General features: G+C 40.8%; 1 protein-coding gene across 1 annotated transcript; it reads right to left on the reverse strand.

Annotated features, from left to right (window-relative positions):
- Window positions 1–1807: 1807 nt before the first annotated feature.
- LOC308295558 (protein mono-ADP-ribosyltransferase PARP14-like) lies at window positions 1808–20711 on the reverse strand (the record flags this gene model as incomplete). Its single annotated transcript, XM_080738610.1, has 20 exons — window positions 1808–2091; window positions 2798–2972; window positions 3576–3603; window positions 5040–5278; window positions 5426–5544; window positions 6267–6470; window positions 9044–9229; window positions 9434–9496; window positions 9621–9770; window positions 10170–10281; window positions 10955–11176; window positions 11954–12175; window positions 13084–13162; window positions 14294–14461; window positions 14758–16936; window positions 17175–17276; window positions 17984–18151; window positions 18951–19535; window positions 19784–19885; window positions 20564–20711. 20 exons carry the CDS (start codon window positions 20709–20711, stop codon window positions 1808–1810), a joined length of 5535 nt encoding a protein of 1844 aa, XP_080594736.1.
- Window positions 20712–21090: the final 379 nt, after the last annotated feature.

Genomic DNA, 21090 nt, shown 5'->3' on the forward strand with positions numbered 1-21090 from the left:
TCCGTCCTCCCACGCTTGTGGATGAAACGACGGCGAGTAGTTAGATGTACTGCAGCTCAGATTTGCCCAAAAGACGCCGAAACGAAACGTCATTTAGCCAACAATGGAGCAAGGTAAATTAGTTAATAAAGAAGCGCAGAATTGACGAGTAGGCCTATCATGCAGCACTGTATTACTGATATATACTGTATGTATATGTATATATATATTCAATTTCATTTGGGGGCCCCCTGACAGTTTGAAGTGGGCCCATGATGAAACGGGTGGATCAACATAATGAACTGTAAAAAGGCCTTAACATAAAATGTTATGTTTTACTTTCAACAGGTTTACTGAGGCTTCTTAACCCATTTAGACCTAAGTCCGCCTGGAAAAAAGCCTTAAAAACCTATGGACGATTGGAAAAATACCCCCTAAAACCTAAGATTTTATGGAAAACTTCACAGAGGTGTCAACATCTACTAAAACATTTATTTCTCAGCCTCTGTAGCAGCTAGAAACAAAATTTCAAAACTGTTTGATAGCTTACAACTTTGGCTTTCATTCAAAATTACTTATCATTGTCCAGACCTTTATCAATTTCTTTTAAAAAATCTGCAAACTCAAAAATCTTAATAAATCTTATAAAACGTCTAATAAAAAATACATTTCTCAGCCTATGTAGCACATAGAAACATAATTAGCAAATATTTGAGACCTTACACCATAGGCCTTACACCATAGGCCACCACTTTGACAAGAAACAACAAGCACCAAAACTTTATATTGAATATTTCAATTCTAGTTTTTCCTTCACCCTCTTCTCCTTTTCATAGTTCCTCTTAACCTATTCATCTTCTCACATGCATCTTCCTCTTTTCTTCATCTCTCTGTTTTTCCTCTTCTCTATAGTCTAAACATATTTACTGGGTGGCACTGGCAGTCGATGTTCAGTGTGTATATACTTTATGATTGATCAAAAAATAATCATGACTAATGCTTTACTTATTTTGTTTGGATTGCATTTAACCCCTACCCCCACCCCCCAAAAAAGTAAAGAATATCATGTCTGTAGGCTATGATGTTTTTGTTGGGAGCGTGTCGCTGTTACTACATCTCATCTTTTCGACATATTAGTTTATTTAGCAGCTGTCACTTACACTTAGGTTGAAGACAATTGCTTTACATTACAAAAATGACTTATGTTGTTAATCAACATCAACAGATCTTGAATCTTATTGTTCCTGTGGATTTCTCTTCATGATGGACATATAAAATGGGCCATAAAACCGATGGTTATGACTATCTTCTAGCTAGAGAACAGATATGCAGATAGAGCTTGATGGTTCCAGTGACTTATAGTTTTTTATTCAGAAACATTTCCCCTCAAATGTGATACATTCTTGTTGAAAGAAAACAATAGACAAACATATTGTTACTATTATTACTACATTTACTCTTAGTATTTATATTACTCAATTATCATTAATATATCTTTCAAACTCAAATTTGACTGTTTTTCCTGCAATATTCAATTAGCAGTTGCTACAACATACAAGTAAACAACAGAGTAAATAGTAATCAATCGTGAACAAAACCACACCAAAACAAACAAGCCATGTTGCTTAATTGAATCACATGTGGGGTCCAGTGTCCTGTTGAAACCTTATTTAGTGCTAAAATCCCTCTCTTTCAGCATGTCTACAGTCCCTCTCAATAAATAAGAAATACAAGGTAGATTAGACCGCTCTCCTTCAAGTTCTGAAACAGGAGCCAGACCTAGAACATCAAACACATAATTGCTTACCCCACCCAACAACACATTCATCTACGTAAATGTGATAAGATATTCTGGGTATGCTGATGTATCCCCGAAAACAACAAACATTGTTGGACTGGCTGGATTGTCGGTGACACTGTCATAAAGGTCTGCAGTGTTCCCAGTGCCCTTTTGAGGAGGTATTTTCATGCCACTTGCTCCTTTTGTGAAGTCTCCAACCAGAACCCTGGCTAGGTACATGCGACGGTTCCCACTGGAGTCAGCCCTGGCATAGTTACCTGCTGAGTACTTGGGGTCCACAGCGAAGTAAGAGCCATTGCCATACATTGCACCTGAATAAATAAGTACCACAAATTAATGTTAAATTATGTATTTATTTTGTATCATTATAAATATAAAAACACAAGTGTAGGCCTACTTACTTACACATTGTCCTATATTGCACCTGGAGAAATATATATGTAGTGTGCTACTATAAAAATGTCAACCATTAAGTAATTCATTTGGTCATTTTGAAGAAAAAGAGTAGGAAAGGATAAAGGAATATTTCGATACATGGCACTAGAATAAGTGATGGTAATTAAATTAAATGCTGCTATTGTGCCTGCTGGCAGACTGCAAAGCCTCTGTTAACAATAGAACTGAACCTAAATCATTGGTAACTGTGTAGTGTGTATCCTGCTATTAATGTCGATATGGCTGCTGTGAAAAAAGGTCTTCTAGAGTTTCAAAGTAGCCTTGCCTGTAGGGGAGAGTATTTTTTGCAGGTCTTTAAGTCCGAGTGTATCAAAAATGCAACTGGGTTAAGCACCGTTGGTCAGACCAGTTTAACATTCACCAGGTTAACATTCACCAGCGTCGGCAGGTTAGCATTTCACCAGGTTAGCATTCACCAGCGTTGGCCATTAGGCCCCTTGCCTGTAGCCCAGGGGCTTAATGGCTCCCTTGGCCAGGAGGGATTCTCCTTTAATCCAGATGTTGGACCAACAACTGTCCCTGTGCGGGAAAAAGCAGAAGAGTACAGAAGGTTCTGTTTACCATTTGTTCCTGCGTAGCTGCGGTTGAAGCCCTGAGAGTTGATGAAATCAATGGAGGTGGAGGAGGTTCCATGGAAGAGCAGCATCTCATTGTTCGTGTGTTGGTTCTTCTCCTCCAGACACTTCTTCATCAGTTGGTAGCTCTGCCACAGTGTCTTGTTTTGGACACGTTCAATCTGCCAATACAATGGTTTGTTTATATCAGTGTTTCTCAATGGAGATGGTACCGGCATCGTCCCCCAGTGCTTTTCGCCCTTAGGCGTCTTACTGGTGATCTCAATCTTTGATTGGGAACCACAGCCAATCAAATAGGGAGAAAAGGATGACATCACGATACCTTGATATCGTGATGTCATCCTTTTCCCCAGGTTTCATAGTAAACTAAACATATTTTCTGCTATACCACTAAAATGTGGAACTTCCTACCGAAGGCCTTGACGGAGTGTAAATCCCTACCTTCCCTTAAAACCTCTGAAAAGCCACTTACAGGCAGCTGCTACTCGTAACTGGTAACAGTAAACTTAGCCTAACCTTACCTCCCCCTGACCTTTCTACAGTATATAGCATTTATTTTTGCATTGTGTTCTTACAACAGTATTATTTTCTTATTTTCTCTGCATAGTACTGTGTTTTATCTGTGTCTGTCATTCAATACATTCTTCAATCAATCAATAGAAACGTATCCTGAATTTTAATTGGGTGTGGGGGACAATAATAAGGGACCCTGATAGAGGGGTGACGTGCTGGCCCAAAACACATTTTATTTGCACACAAATTACCTGGTGTGGACCTGATTCTTTATTTAATCTGGTGTAAATAGCATATACAACCAATACAATTTCCAGGGTATCTTAGAGACCAAGAGGTCATAACTAATCATACTACAGTATAGTGTAATTTACCTAGAAATCTTCTCAATGAATACATTTGACAATCATGCACATATGCTTAATTGCCTGATGGGTACAGGCTTGTTGTTCAGTATGTTTTGCACACGTGTTGTTGCATTTGTGCGAGTATTGTAATAACATGGTTTAGACATTAGTAAGAGAACATACTCTGCTGATTTTGATGCTGAGTCCAGTCTTAGTGCATGCACTCTCCACATCGCTGTATTCTTTGGACCCCTGTCTTACATGAACAGCAAGTAGTGAGCCTTCCCAATTTGTCGGCAGACCAGTCTCCTCTGTAACCTCTGTAAAAAATGTGTTCAATAGTTTATAGAAGTATTTGGAATTTTAATGTACATGTTTAACAAGACTGGACAGCTCATTCCACTTAAGGGCTGTGCAATTAGATACAAATTAAATTAGTAATCCTACAAATTACTAAGAAACATGCCCAGAATGAAGTCCTGTCATAAATCAACACGGTCATTTTGTGTACTGTCGTTTACCGGTATGTTACAAAAAAAGAACGAAAAACACACAAATTTAAATTATGTATTTAAATATTATAATTTAATTACCTTTCTGTTCTTTTCGGATTAATTCCATGTGTCCATGCCCTTGGGTTTTAGTTGCTATCATGCGCTGCACATCAGCAGTATAGTCTTGGTTGTTGATTTTTATTTTCATGGTTTTCTTGAGCGCTAGTGCCTCCTCCAGTTCATAGTTGGTAAATATGTCGAAGGGTGTTGGCACATTCTCCTGGTCTTGGTATTGCCACTTAACCAGTTTACTTGCCAGGATGGCTTTCTGTCTGTGATTTTCTGTCCTCTCTGCATTCCGGATTAGGTCCCTGATAAAATGCCAACAAACTCAATTTCAAACTCAAGGACATTTCACAACATTTTCTTTTACAAAACGTAAAATTCTAGTTCTGAGGAAAAAGCGGTATCCCACTGTGATTTGGAGATTTTATACGAGTACAATTTTATATGTGCATAACATAACACAGGCCAATTTATAACATTAATTAAATTAAATTAATTACTTTGAAAATGTCCTCTATTTCTTTGGATATTTAAGCCAAATGGTCCATTCTTACTGATGATATGTTGATCGGGGGGAACGCACGCACGCACGCACGCACGCACGCACGCACGCACGCACGCACGCAAATGGCCCTGCCTATGGCCCTGACTGTTGACCTTACTGTGGACAATGAATTAACCCTGGCGTCCCTATTTTGCTAAAGTCATTATATGACACAAAACAAATGAAAATAAGCAGATCTCTTTTTTTAATAGACAAAGTAATAAATAGGGCTAAAGTAGTTAAATAGGTAAGTGTTGGTCTGACCTTATATCTGACTCTGCTGAAACAACGTCTCTGGTAAGCCCCTCCAGGTGAATGCAGGCCTCCTCTTCCTTGCCCTGCACCCTCTCCAGATGGATACTGACGGTCAACTTCCTCTGCAGGGCACTGAGCTGGTCCATATCCCCTTTTGAGAGATGCCTTATAAAGGGGTCAGTGATGGTTCTCTTGAACTGCTCAGCCACGATCAGCTCCTCAATCGTCTTCTTAGCCAGGCCCAGGGCCTACAGGTGGGGTTAGGATATACATATGAAATCACAGGAGGTCAGCTGAGGTCCTGCTTCACACTCACAAGCAGGAGCTGCCCAGTACCACCACAATCTGTTGCTAAATGATCTGCTTTTCTATAAAGGCTGGCGTGCTTTTTTTACCTGGGAGCTTTCAGCACACAGTTGAAATACTGCAGGCTCAAACTCCTCTCGTTCCAACGTCAAGCTGTTGCTGGTGGGACGCTCCTCATTGGATGCCGGAAAGAATGAAGTAACCTTAGCTGATATAAGAGAAATGTAAGCACAACACATTGTTGTGTTGACAATCAGCCCAGTGGTTTGCAAGATTAGCTCCAGAAACACAGAAACACAGACCTCTCTAAATTCGATTTCTCATATGAACACTGGAAAATGTCCAGGGAATCAGGTCGGGAGATTGTCCAGCGTTGGCCTTTCACACATGTAGCATCTAACAGGATAATGTACGTTTCAGATGTATTCACACATGAAGGTAAATACTGTAGCTTGTTTGATAAGGTGAGGGCTGAGTCTGAGTAGTAGACGCATACATAACTTAAATATAACACAGCACAGCCTGAGGGAGATGCAAGGATCAAATACAAAGCGCATTGATCATGGAAGTTTGATCTGTGAATATTTATAACTCAAACGCTAATCAAAAGCAGAATGAATAAAATGGTTGTCAATTAACTGTCTCTCTCTCCAAACACCTCGAGAGGAGGGGAGGCTCTTGCTAAATGTAAATTTACCAGAAAATCACCACGTCCATTCACACATAGGCTACAGCGGACTTAAGTCAAGGGTCCTGCCAGCATAAAGTTTGTTTCATGTCCGATCCTAAGGATCCAACAATGTTGCGTTCATACATACAGCCAATGCCCATCTGTTTTAAAGTCTGTAAAATGTCTATAATACAGTGCATGTGTGAAAGTGTTTTAATAGACAGCTAGCCTCACTGTAAAACCCATCTTGTGTGACTTACCCTTGAACTTGGTGAAGCCGCTCTTCTCCTCTACGTCCTGACCTTCTCTCCTCCTCATGCTGTTGTGGAATTCCTTCATCATTGCCGTCTGGAATACCAGGATCTTCACACTGTGCACACAACGCTGGTGCTTCTTCCTCACAAACTCCACCACAGCATCTATCATGGCATCTGCCACAGCCGTGGGACTGGTACCTCCCTGACCTGATAAAGACAGACAGAAGAATGGACAGACGGATATGGATGACTGATGAACAGGCAGATCGGACACAATGAACACATTATGAACAATGAACACACAAAGAGAATCAGGGACCTTGCTAGAAAATTGGTGAATCTAGGCATGCATGTTGCGAAGCCATGCACGTCATTACCACACTGCTTTCAAGGTTGTGGTTATAGTGGAAGAAATATGTGAAAAAGTTGTTCACTTGTACACAGAAAGTGTGACAATTTGCACCTGGGGAATTTGTGTGCGCTGAATTAAAAAATCGAACCTCTGTTCGAAGTGGAGCTGTGTGTGTGTGTGTGTGTGTGTGTGTGTGTGTGTGTGTGTGTGTGTGTGTGTGTGTGTGTGTGTGTGTGTATTGCAGTTGATGCTCAGGGCAGGCTAGACTCAACAGCACCTCTCTGGTCACCCAGGGTACTCAGGCTACACCAGAGGCTACATACAGACAGACAGACACTGAGCGGTGGTTTACCCACCGCATAGATCATGTGTACCGGTTTTTAAGACATTTGAAGAAAATATGGCCCGCAAATGGGCGTGGCCTATATCGGGAGATGCGTCCTGACCCAAGGAATCCAGGGAAAAAATAATTTAAATTTTCCGACCTACGGTTCAACAGTTACAGGCCAAAACGTAAACTGGGCTGTTATAGCGCCACCATGAGGCCAAATGACACTATTCTTTTTTATTTAATCCTTGAAATCATTATGAACCTCCTCTCCAAGTCTTGAAACTGTAGCCCCTATGGTTTGCGAGAGAAAAATAATTGAATGTGAGTTTTTGCGATTCCCATTATAAGTCAATGGGGAAAATTAATTCACTAATAAATTAATATCAATTAAACTATAGAACCTTTCTCTTAGCAAGTTATTAGCACACGATTCCCGAGTAAGCCGGTCGATTTGACATATGGCGCGAGTGTGTGGTGCAAAAACTGTGGGAGGAGTAGCGTGCCAAACTTTGAGGCTACATACAGACAGACAGACAGACACGGACGGACGGACACACACACGGCCACGTATAGGGAGCTTGTGTTCCACACAGCTCCAAAAATTGCCGGATCCAAGCACTTTTCCCATGGGATCTGGTCGTAAAATGAGAATTTAAGATGGCCGCCTACGTTTTTGGTTCAATTAGGTTTTTATTACAATCTTTGATACCTCATGACTTTTGAATGTGAAACAAGTTTGTTTTGATGAAATCCTAAATTGGAATGCAGCAATACTATATAATACTATAATAAAATATACGTTTCTGTAAATTTATTTAGCAGATTACGGTCTCTTTTTATGGTAAATTTGATTTAAAGTTGGGTAATTTCCAATACTTCCGTGACCGTGGAGAGCTAAGGTCCGTTTTTCAGTGGTTGTCATCTATGAAGGTTAAATAACAAATTCCCCTCGCAAAATCAAATTTGTGAGAGCCCAAAATCCAAAATGGCTGCCATCAGCTATGACGAAATTTTCAATTGTTTGGCCCTGATGAGTACAACTTGCTTTCTGTGACTTTTTGGGTTGAGAAATCCATAATTGATGTTAATTTAACCTGTTTTTAAACTTCTGATCCAAGATGGCTGCCGATTAACAGCTCTGAAAGGTAAATATTTCAATATTTGAATTCAGTGCACAAAAATACCCCTAGGCGCAAATGTTCACGCTTTCTGTCGGAAGTGAACAACTGAGCCTATTTTTGTTACATATTTCTCCCACTATTATGGATTTAATTTGGACCAAACTGTCACTTGAGCAAAGTTGGATACAGTCGTTAACTGCTACATATGAGGCCACAAACTGTCACTAAACAAGTGGCGAGCATTAATGAATGGAGCAGCAATGCTCACATATTCAACCTCATTCATGAAACATGCCTATTATGATAGGATTCCATCTTAAAGTGTACTTAAAATTATGTATTGTCTCATCTTAATTTGTTCTTTGGTGTGATTAAAAGTTACATACAGTATGTGGCCACATCGGCCACATCATACCACACGAACAGAATCCATATATGGCCAAGACAGATGGTCAAGACAGCCCATATCTGTGTGGCTGGTTCTACAGACAGGGATCTCCATGTATGGGCATGAAAGGGATTGTATATATGATGTCAGATTTCATATATGTCATAGGATTTTTACTTAACGAATAAGTTGAAATAAGCTTAGTCTTTTCATGGATCTCCTTTTAGTAGACCTTGTACCAGTGAACTGTACCGTCATGAATCTGTACATTTTCCTATGCAAACTTCTAATAAAGCCTTCAATCAATCAATCAAACTGATTAAGCATGTTTGGGCTCTCACAGCATAATATCTCCATATACAGTACATGGATCTCCATATATGGGTACCAGGGGCCTCCATATGGGTAACTGGTCCGATATACATCACTGGCCAGATGGCCTGCAAGACATGGCGCGACCTCGCCCTTTTGGGCGAGGTCGCTTGTCGCCCTGAGGCGTCTTACAAGTATAATGCAATTGGAATGCATAATGTGATCATTAAGTCACAGCAACGTAACATACTGTAGAGCAGTACACACTACACAGACCTGTTCCAAGGGCAGGGAATGTGACGGAGGTGAATTTCTGTTCTTCACAGAACCTCAGCACACTGTAGACCACGTCTTTTATCTTGGCAGGATCACTCTGCCCTATGATATGGAGAATGTGTCGACTAGGGAGGGATCCTGCTGATGTCAGTATCATGGATGATGACTGGTAACCAGGAGAATTAACTGTAGAAAGGCAGAACATTTATGGCAAAATAAACACTGATAAACAGAAGCTATAATAAAAAAAAAATAACATAATTGACATAATTGACAGATAAACACATCTACAGTGCAGTATATGCTGAGTCTATATTAATTTATTGTAAATAGATAGATAGATTTATGGTTTACATAATAAAAACAAAAAATCTTCAAATGAAAACATACCCAACTTTGAGCAATCCAACTCCACTTGCAATCCAGCGCTGTCTAAAATGGCCTTGGAAACACCTTGATCAAAATTACACAATATTTACCTTTTGAAACAAGCTACAGCAATATATTGACTAGAGCAGAAGTCTGTATACGCCCCTAACTCTAACCAAAGAGTTTAATGGTTAACGGTAATAGTCACCTGTTTTGAGGTTAAAATCCTTATTGGAGGAGTTGATGATAACATCACTGGTGTCCTTGGTGATGTCTCCAGATGAGACTTCTAAGATTAGCTGATCCATCTTCATCTGGTACACACCAAGAGAGGGGGATGACACCTGGCTGAAGGATGCTGGCAAACACACAAACACCACAGTAAAGCTCTATATTGGGAACTGCAAATTTGGTGTGCGGACTCTTTTCTTTTGTATTATTGATTACTTTTAGTCCAGCACCCAGCCTATATGGCTTTGGATGTGCATGTTTTTTGAGGCTGTTTGTCAGCTTTTTTCTCTAAACACACAAACACACACACACACACACACACACACACACACACTTAGCTAGATAGAGGTTTAGGGCTGATAGCGATGCATACTCCACTTTTGGAGACAAATTCAGTTCAGGGAGTTACAAAATCTATGCATATCACCGAACAGCCGAATTAATAATGTGCCTTACTTTTGCATCAACACAGAAAGAACTATACAAAGGGTTATAGAAATGAATGTTTTCATGTGGAAAATCTTACCAGTGGTCTGCTGGGATTGGACAGTAGATTGAGAGCGTGATGACTGGTCAAAAGCATGTGTTGTTCCCTGATGATTTCCCTGCTTCTGACCTTTGAACTCTCTGGTAAAAATCTGACCAAGAAGAACAGGACAATAATAAAAATGGACAAGTTCTGGAAAGGTGGCAATGCTAAAGGGATGGTAATTTTTGCTTTTAAATAGACAGCATACTGTATGTTAAGACAAGATAGACCTTATTGTGGGTCCGTCTCATTGTACAGGTATGACATATTATAGACCTATATTTTCGTCCATGCCTTACCCCTTACTATTTTGAAAAACAGTTGAAATACTTCAAATGGCCAATCTACATCGACATGTTGTGAGCTTGTAGATCAGCTATTTGAAATATTTAAAAATGTTTTTCAAAATAGTAATGAATTGCAAAAGATTTTAGGGTTAAGGGGTAAGGCATGGACGAAAATAGGGCCCATGGTGTCTCCATAGCTCTTAGACATGCATGTTTTAAGTCCACTTTTACTTTTTTATACAAATTATAAGAATTATGATTGATGATGATCTGCGTTGAGTTGAATCCATTTTGATGAATGGCAGTGTGTCATTTTGTTTTGTTTTTGAAACATCTTGAAAGTATGAGAGCTACTGATTTAGAAGGCATTTGTAGAATTGGTCTCAGGTCTTAATGGGTTAAGTGTCAAGAAAAGAATGGACAAAGCATAAATTAGACTTAAGATGAACTAACTATATTTTCAATAAAAGTACAGTAGGAAGACTAGGAACTCACATCTACAGTCTGTGTGTCACTAGGGTGCAGTACCACAGCCACCTCTCTCAGATACTGGGGGTTTCTCCTCTGGCTGTAGATGTGAATCTCCTCTAGTAGCGTTCTGGACACCAGGGATTTAGGGAAACGCATGTTACCAGTGCCAATCGCTGGGAAAGACAACGACGCCATTCTGAGCTTCTCTGCCTCTTCCAGGCAATATCTGATGATGGATTTCAATTTCTGGAACAGAACGACAGAATCAATATTATTGATTGAGGTTGTTGAATAGCACACATGGAGCAGGTTTATGAAAACAAACATCAGAAACATATTACAATATTCTGAATGTTATCAGTAACATTCTTATGTATGGTGTGATCTAATCAAAATAGAAAAGGGGGAAATGGGGGGGTGGGGGGGGTTCAAGTTTACTGGACTTTAGGAAAGATAGAATATCGTAGAATATTGGCATTGTTGCTAAATATTTCCCTTGAAGTCATAGGTTATACTGTATATCTCTTGTGTTCCTTTTATACAGAAAAATACTATATGTTGTAATTTTGGTGCTTTACTCCAACAATTTATCAACAGGAAATTATGCAAACTATTATTCATTTCGTGAATAAGTTGTTTGAAGGAGGATACCCGTTCATCTCATCTGAGTATTATTTGAGATAGATTTTCTTTTTTGATTTCCAATGTCTCAATACTATCCTGCATCCTGTTATGAGCCCTAGTTTCACCCAAGCACCCTTTTGCAAGCTTAACCTTTATAATACCAAACACACACAATGTTGGATTCACAATGAATCCTGTTTCCATTATATTGTTAATACATAACAACAGTAGACCGGAAATCATGTACATTTCACATTCATACATCATATTGCATCTACATCAACTACCTTCCTCCCTAAGCCCTAGTATCCATTAGGTCGTTAAACAATTAATTAGACCCCTAACCCCTACAGTTCAAGTTCCCCAGACCCCAGATCTGTCTATAACTACACCATTCACCTCCTCTGCCTGCCCGGCTCCGTCGTCCCAGTGGGGGCAGATGGCATGGAAGACCTTTTGACACTTCAGGTTAAATCCAGCTGTTACAATGACATCATAAACAGGGTCTTCTTTTTTGACCGCGAACTGGAGCCTCGGGCCGGCTGCCTCCAGAATGGCTTTGGAAACAGCTCCTGAGTCCAGGTCTAGGCTTCCAGGGATGGTGTTGACAATGACATCAGTCTGAGAACCAAGTGTGATAGAAAATGTCATCAAGTATTATAGCCTTTTTTTAAATTAATGCCATGTATGTATGTATGTATGTATGTATGTATGTATGTATGTATGTATGTATGTAATATGTATGTATGTAATATGTATGTATGTATGTATGTATGTATGTATGTATGAATACCATATGAAGCTAACAAGGAGGTTCATTAGAAAGCTTGCCAAATCATAGAAGCTTATGAGCAAACAATACGCCGGTATGTTTATAACCATAACAAGGTACACATGAACAGGATTTGAGTGATTGTATGATGTGCTCTGACTGCTCTCAATAAACTAACTTTGTATCATCACTTGGACCACTTGTATCATCCATCATTTGGACCCTTTGTGTGGAATTTTCTTCAGTCAGACAACTCTTGGATAAATTAAAATACATTTTTATCGAGCATTTACTGAGTGCATAAACATTTTAGATAAGTTATTATATACCAAATAGAAGTATTATATAGCAAATAGAATTGCAGGGAATGGATTAAGACCCCCATAGGGGATGTAGAAACAGAGCCTACAGGGATGCTGGAGAGGTGTGGATTGCAAAACAACAGCAGCAGCAGCAGGTAGCAAGCAGCAGACAGCAAGCAGACAGCAAGCAGACAGCAGAGGCAGGAAAGAAGATAGAATTACGCGGTAGGCAGAGAGATTTAAATACCCGCCCTGATCAGGCAAAGAGATCATGTGACTGACCACCTGATCAGGGAGGCCACACCCCCCCTGAGTTGTCTGCATGAACTAGCTACGCAAGCTGGCCTCATTTAGTTGACTACACCTCATTCTGTGGGCACAGATGTCAGTTGTGAAAAGGGTCCGGTGCACAGGATACAGTATATTCTAGAATGAAATATGCACACTGTCCTTACAGCCTGCTCCTGGATGTTTCCCTTTCTGAGACAAATCTTCAGTCCTTCTTGTGTGTGTGTGGTTTCATGGTCTAGTCTCCTATAGACAAATCACAAAAGAACACAGCACAGACTTCAAGCATTTTTATAGATTTGCACAAAGCTACAGTATCTGTAATTACACTGTCTCCCTATGCTTTATTGATGCATCTAGAGCTTTTGACAGGATTAACCGTTCCAAACTGCTTCAGAAGCTGCTTCATAGAGGCCTACCTAAAGATCATTGTGCGTATACTGGTGTTTTGGTACGCAAATCAGAAAATGCAGATTAAATGGGGTAATGTTACATCTGCCCATTTTCCAGTTAGCACTGGTGTTTGGCAAGGGGGGATCTTGTCTCCTATTTTATCCAACGTTTGATCGATAATCGAGACAGTGAATTAAATACGTGAAAAATGGGCTGTCTTAAGCCCCTATCATAGTAGGCACCACGGTGATAAGCTATCCACCATGGTGTAGTCTTTTTAAGTCATAAAACTACAACATTACGTCATTACTCGGGATGAAGAGCTATCCACCACGAACCCCGACACATCTCACTGTTTTTACTATCAGACAGATCGGCCCATCATCCCGTTCACTGATTGGTCGATCTAGACCAGTCAGTCAAAGTGATAGGACTTCTCCGTGACTGACTATGATGGCCTCCACTTGTTTTCTCTCTTTTCTTTAGGTGGATAGCTTATCACCTAAAATTTGCGGTGAATAGCTCTTCACCCTGGACTCTGATAGAGGCTTTATAGGTAACTCTATCAGCAATCACCTTATGTACACTGATGACCTGTTCCTGAGTCCATACAGTGGAGGTTACAGCAGCTATTGAATGTGTATCTGTTATATTGAAAGTGTGCTCAAATTATGGCAATGATCATGACATAATTTACAACGTTATGCCCAGGCTAATATGCCCACAGCTTTCTTCTGGTGCACATACAAGAAAGGTAGCATGCTTAGGCTTTTTTCTTTTTTAATTAGTTTTTTTAATTTATTGAATTGAATTGAATTGAATTAATATAATTGGCCTTAATTGCCTCCGAGGAGATATTTTGTCAAGTCAATGATTTGTAGGTACTCTATGGACCCCCTGTGTGTCTGGAATAAAGTTCGAATTGAATTGAATATAACATTAACAAGATCTATAGGACAAAAGCAGACAAGCCTGTTCCCTTACCCTCTGTCTTCTTCACCAAACCTAAGGTGTCCTGTGAGGCTAGGAAGTCCTCTGGGTTCCTGCTGGCCCTCTTTCCCACCAGAACCTCCTTGTTCTTGTGCGCTGGCTGTCAGATTGCTGGACCCTGATTGTCCACTGGCTCCCCAGTGTCCTTGTCCATGATGCGAACTGGGAGAAGAAAAAGCTGCAGAACTGTAGTAGAATAGTAATTATTTAGAACAAGATTATTACGTTTTCTTTTGTTAAATACGATGAAAAAATAATGTTTTTAATGTTACCCTTTCTACCATAAATACAGCATTATTTTGATGATACATGGTTCAGCCTTACAAAAGAAATAGCATTTTTATGAAAAAGATCTTCCTGATTAATTGCCACTGTCATAACAACCTGCAGTATACCTGTGCATGTCTTCTACAAGACCGCTATCCAAATGATTGTACATTCATTCACTTTATTTATACCTTATTGAATATCCAGCTTGTCTGCTGCTTCCCTGTCGTGGTAGAGTCATCGTTGGCTGGAGATCTTTGAATTCATTGTTAACAGCCTTCGCTAGAGCCCTCACAGCCTGGTCATTGTTGTCTGTCAGGTGGATCTCAGTCAGCAAACTGGAAGCTTTCTCAGTATTGCAGTATTGCCTTACGGCCTGAGCGATGGTTTCAGCACAAAGCTCAAGAGGGAAGCCAAAAATACCAGAACTCACTGCCGGCACAGCAATAGTAGAGCAGTTGTTCATCTCCGCCTGCCTCAAGCTTTCCTGAATAGTCAGGTTTAGCCTTGACACTGCCGTCTCCCTGTCTGAATCAGAGAGCCGAGGCCCAACAGCATGAACTACATACTTGCATGGCAGGTTGCATGCATCAGTCACAATGGCATCCCCAGGTCGCAGACGTCCATTCCTGGCAACGTAGTCATCAGAGAGTTTCTGGAGTTGTGGCCCAGCGGCCTTGCTCAGCGCATGAGCTACGCCTCCGATGTGCTTCAAATCCTCGTTGGCAGCATTGACTACAGCATCCACCCTGAAGCTACAGATATCAGTCTTCGAGACCGAGACCAGGACTCCCGAGGCCATCTGAACTTGACAGTAGATCGATCCTCCGACCCTGCCTTCTTCCTCATTGTCGTCTTCATCATACTCCTCTTCCTTGTCCTTCTGAAGCACCACCGCACAGTCAACATCTCTCATCAACGCAAGGAACTTGTTCTCTTGAGACAGGCAGTACTTCTTAGCCCCAGGCTTGTCCACTGTGTGTGCATCGGTGCAGAGAGCTGCCATCAAACTTTGTAGAGAGGCCTTGGATTTCTGGACATGGAGAAGTGCACCAGAAATTTTGATTCTTGGCCTTCTGGGATGAAAATGGACCCTCACTTCATTTGTCGTAAAACCTGTCCATTCTTGTCTTTTTCTCTCCTTGATGAACTGGACCACAGCATTGGACTTGATGCGGATGGTTTCTTCAACTTGTGAGTAATTTACAATAAATTCCTCCAGGATGCGGGCAACCTCTTTGACTGGGTTGAGGAAGCCAGACACTGTTATTGTGCCTCTTCTCTTTGGTTGGAGATTTATAAGCACCGTTTTCATCTTTGAGCTGTTGTAGGTTTTCACCAGCTGTGTGTTCAACTCCTTCCACTCAGGCATCCTTAGTACATTCTCATCCTGCACATGCAGAGACCGCATTGAAAATGCAGTCCTCATCTTCTGCTCCGCAATGACCAGAGCATTCTCAGAACTTCCTGTGATAAAACCCCTGCCTCTGTCCATGCGGTAAATGGCATTCGTTCCCTGAGATTTGAATAAGTCCCGCGACATTTCCATGGTATCAACTGACTTGAGAAAGTCTAGGATGCATGGGTCCACATCATCCAGGGGTTTCTTATTCATTCTGAGCTCTCTCTCCGAGATCCAACACTTCACTTTCGAGACCTCTGATTCAAGGCCTGAAATGGTCAGTGTCTTGGCAGGATCTTGATAGGACACGTGCAACTTCTGGGAGATATCTTTCACCACTTTTAGCAACCCTTCCTGCTGTAGGATATAGTATTTGGCCGGGCACATGTCCATTGCCTCTGATACGCTCTCTGTCTGTCGCACAACATTGAGAATGATATCCTCTACAGGACCTTGGATCCGGTTCACATCTTCTGCCCGCCCTGCCACTGTCAGCATCCCCTTTTTTACATTCAACACCAGCTCTGCGTCTTCTCTCACTACTGAGCGGATATCTTTCTCCATCATCTTCCAAGCAGAGAAATTCACTAAGCACTCAAAAGCAGTGTATTGTTTCAAGAGCCTCCTGAAGGCCTGCAAAGCATTGTTTTTCCAATCATCCACCTGTCTTGCCGTCAGACCCTTTTGCTTCAATAGACTTGGCAGAGGGCTGAGCTTTGCCTCAGGGTTTTCTAATTCCACACAGCAGAAGTAAGAGCACATTTGTTGGTTGATGGCTTTTATCTGCTCCTTCATGAGGATGAATCTCCAGACAGGGGGGTGGACACTCTCTGTGAAAGGTTCAGGCATCTTCCATGTTGGTCTGTCTTTGCCATACAGGGCAGAGCCCAGGGACTCATAGAAGGGGTAGACCTTGACAGGGACTTTGCATATAATATGGTCTTCTATCTTGGAGATTGTCTCTGCAACTGGAAAGGTAGTAATTGGAGAAGTACCAGTAAGTATAGAAAAATTACAGCAGGCGTAGTGTATTGAATATTGAATCTGTTCATTTAATAGTTTATAATTACTAAACCGTTACCATTAAATGATTAACCCTTTCCTAAATAATTGAGTGTAAATCAAATACATAATGTGCATACTCAATATTGTACACATAGCTCATTATATTCATAATTGGTATTATTGTTTTGTAACCATTTTCACCTTTAGGATCATCGAAGGTGGCAACAGCTGCATTTTCCTCAGGGATCATCCTGATGCTGACTGGCAGAGCCCAGCTATTCTCAAAGTAGAGTTCCAACACATCTGCAAAAGGAATTTTTCAAATTCAGGGACATTTTACACCATTATCACCACAGGATACATTCACATCATTAACCACTCTGTAAAATAGTCAAGTATCTCAGCTCTTTGCTTTCACTTCACATGCTGGCTGAGTAATTCCATCCATATAAAGAACTTCTGGGAACTCAGGTTAATTCTGGAGTAACACAAACAAATACACCTCTTAAGCATACAGTAGAAGCAAGCCACTGTGTGCTGCCAGGATGGATACCGTATACGTTGACATTAGGTGGCATGATAACCAGGTAAATGTCTACAAATACATAAAACATGTGAAATATTGAGATGTATTCCCACTACCTTTAATCACAACCGGTGAGAGGTTCTCCACTCGGACAGTCTGTGATCCTTCCAGCTGACGTGCAGCCATCCCATACGTCTTGAACTTCTCATTTCCCAGACTAGCTTGTAGAAATCTGTCCAGAGCTAAAGAAAACGTCACTGTATCAGCATCGTCCGACATATACTGTAATGATTCCTGCAGAATCTTTCGCTAAATCTAATCAGGCTATTAACTCATTCTTCCTCATACTATGCAATACATGGATTAGATATCCTGACCTTTCAGAGTGAACAAATTCAACCCCAGTAATTCCATGACAAACGGTAGCCACAAGGTGGTATTCATGTAAAGCAACAGGTGTACTGTAGACTAAGTTTGTTCCTACCAGTGGGATTGTTGAGGGTCACCACAGCTTTCTTTGTCTCCCAGATGATCTCCAAACTAAAGCTCCCCTCATCAAGACCAGAGACTGTCTCCACCAACAAGGACAGCATGTCTCTGTTCATGTGCTCAGGGATGTTCTCCAGGACCATGGAAACATCATGTGCAGACTCTGGTAAAGGGGGAAAAAAAAACTAAAAACATTATCAATCATTCCATTTGCTGATTATTTTTCAATCCCTTTGTCTTTGACAAATCAGGACGGGACCCACCCACTACTATCACAAGGCTAGAAAAATCTCTGGCTACTAATGGTATATCTAGGGACATCTAAATTCAATATAGGGGCCAGAAAGTAGAGAAATCCAATCCCGAATCCTGATACCCTCCCAATATGAAGGATAGCCATGAAGTCTGTAATTTTTTAGATTTCTGAATTGTTTCGTCACAGTTTTAACCCACTCAATTTAGATGTCACCACTCACCAGACATATCTGTAAGCTGAGATCTCTGATCATCTGGCTACGGAAGACGATACCGACACTGTCTTCACATTAAAAATCTATGTAATGTCTCCCTTCTCTCTGATCTTACTATACTCTACTATCTAATAAAGTAAAAGCAAGATATTACAAAAAGAATATTGAGTTAACAAATAACTCCCACGCACGCGCACACACGCACACACACACACACACACACACACACACACACACACACACACACACACACACACACACACACACACACACACACACACACACACACACACACAAACCCTGTTTGGTGTTGCTCATTTTATACAACTCTCCTCACCTCTAGAGCCTCTGAGTCCAGATCCGTCATCAGCATCAACTGGATCTTTCACCAAATCTAATAGATATATTCAACTCAGATTACATCATTCAGTGATGCATACAACCTACAAATTAACACATTTTCCATACAATTTGTAGGCTTTGAAGGCTTACTTTGTGGCTCCTTTGTGTGCTGCCTCTCTATCTGTCGCACAGCATTGAGAATGATATCCTCTACAGGACCTCGGATCCGGTTCACATCTTCTGCCCGCCCTGCCACTGTCAGCATCCCCTTTTTTACATTCAACACCAGCTCTGCGTCTTCTCTCACTACTGAGCGGATATCTTTCTCCATCATCTTCCAAGTAGAGACATTCACTAAGCAGTCAAAAGCAGTGTATTGGTTCAAGAGCTCTCTGAAGGCCTGCAAAGCATTGTTTTTCCACTCATCCACCTGTCTTGCCGTCAGACCCTTTTGCTTCAATAGACTTGGCAGAGGGCTGAGCTTTGCCTCAGGGTTTTTTAAATCCACACAGCAGAAGAAAGAGCACATTTGTTGGTTGATGGCTTTTATCTGCTCCTTCATGAGGATGAATCTCCAGATAGGGGGGTGGACACTCTCTGTGAAAGGTTCAGGCATCTTCCATGTTGGTCTGTCTTTGCCATACAGGGCAGTGCCGAGGGACTCATAGAAGGGGTACATCTTGACAGGGACCTTGCATATAATATGGTCTTCTATCTTGGAGATTGTCTCTACAACTGGAAAGGTAGTAATTGGAAAAGTAACAGGACAATTGAGTATAGGTTCAAGTGACAGCAGGCGAAGTGTATTGAATATTGAATATGTTCATTAATAGTTTATAATTACTAAATATTTACCAAAATAATAACCCTTTCCTAAATAATTTAGTGTAAATCAAATACATAATGTGCATACTTCATTTTGTACGTAACTAACAGCTTGTTATACACTATATCTATAATTGGTATTATCGTTTGATATTCACCTTTCGGATCATCGAAAGTGGCAACAGCTGCATTTTCCTCAGGGATCATGCTGATGCTGACTGGCAGAGTCCAGCTATTCTCAAAGTAGAGTTCCAACATATCTGCAAAAGGAATTTGTCAAATTCAGGGACATTTTACACCATTATCAGTACAGGATACATTCCTGTCATTAACCACTCTGTAAAATAGTCAAGTCTCTCAGCTCTTTGCTTTCACTTCACATGCTGGCTGAGTAAATCCATCCATTTATTCAGGAGTAACACAAACAAACAAAGAAACAAACAACAAATACATTGCTTAAGAATGTAGAAGTAAGCAACTGTGTTGATGGATGGATACGTTGACATTAGGTGGCATGATGACCAGGTAAATGTCTACAAATAAATAAAACATGTGAAATATTGAGATGTACACCCACTACCTCTAATTACAACCGGTGTGAGGTTCTCCACTCGGACAGTCTGTGATCCTTCCAGCAGACGTGCAGCCATCCCATACGTCTTGAACTTCTCATTTCCCAGACTAGTTTGCAGAAATCTGTCCAGAGCTAAAGAAAGCGTCACTGTATCAGCATCGTCCAAGCATCATACTGTCATGATTCCTGTAGAATCTTTCACTAAATCTAATCATGCTATTACCTTTTCTCCTCATACTATGCAATACATGGATTAGATATCCTGACCTTTCAGAGATAACAAATTCAACCCCAGTAATTCCATGACAAACAGTAGCCACAAGGTGGATTCAGGTGTACTGTACACTACTAAGTGTGTTCCTACCAGAGGGATTGTTGAAGGTCACCACAGCTTTCTTTGTCTCCCAGATGATCTCCAAACTAAAGCTCTCCTCACCAAGACCAGAGACTGTCTCCACCAACAAGGACAGCATGTCCCTGTCCATGTGCTCAGGGATGTTCTCCAGAACCATGGAAACACCATGTGCAGACTCTGGTAAATGGGGAATAAACGAAATCATTTCCATTGGCTGATTCTTTTTCGATCCCTTGACAAATCCTAACCCAATATATGACTAGAAAGGCCAACGCTAACAAACCTTGGTTTGAAATCCAATCCCGAATCCTGATACCCTCCCAATATAAAGGACCGCCATAAGGTCTGTTATTTTTTACATTTTTGAATTGCTTCGTCACAGTTTTAAACCACTCAATTGTCACCAGACATACAGTAGGCAGAGATCTCTGATCATCTGGCTATACTCTACTATCTAAGCAAAAAAAAAATGTAATTGAATTGTCATGTGAAGCTTGACCAATCCTCAAAGTATGTTCTCATTGGACATTTTTAAT

This window comes from Nannobrachium achirus (assembly GCF_963921795.1).
Source record: "Nannobrachium achirus genome assembly, chromosome: 12".
NCBI lineage: Eukaryota > Metazoa > Chordata > Actinopteri > Myctophiformes > Myctophidae > Nannobrachium > Nannobrachium achirus.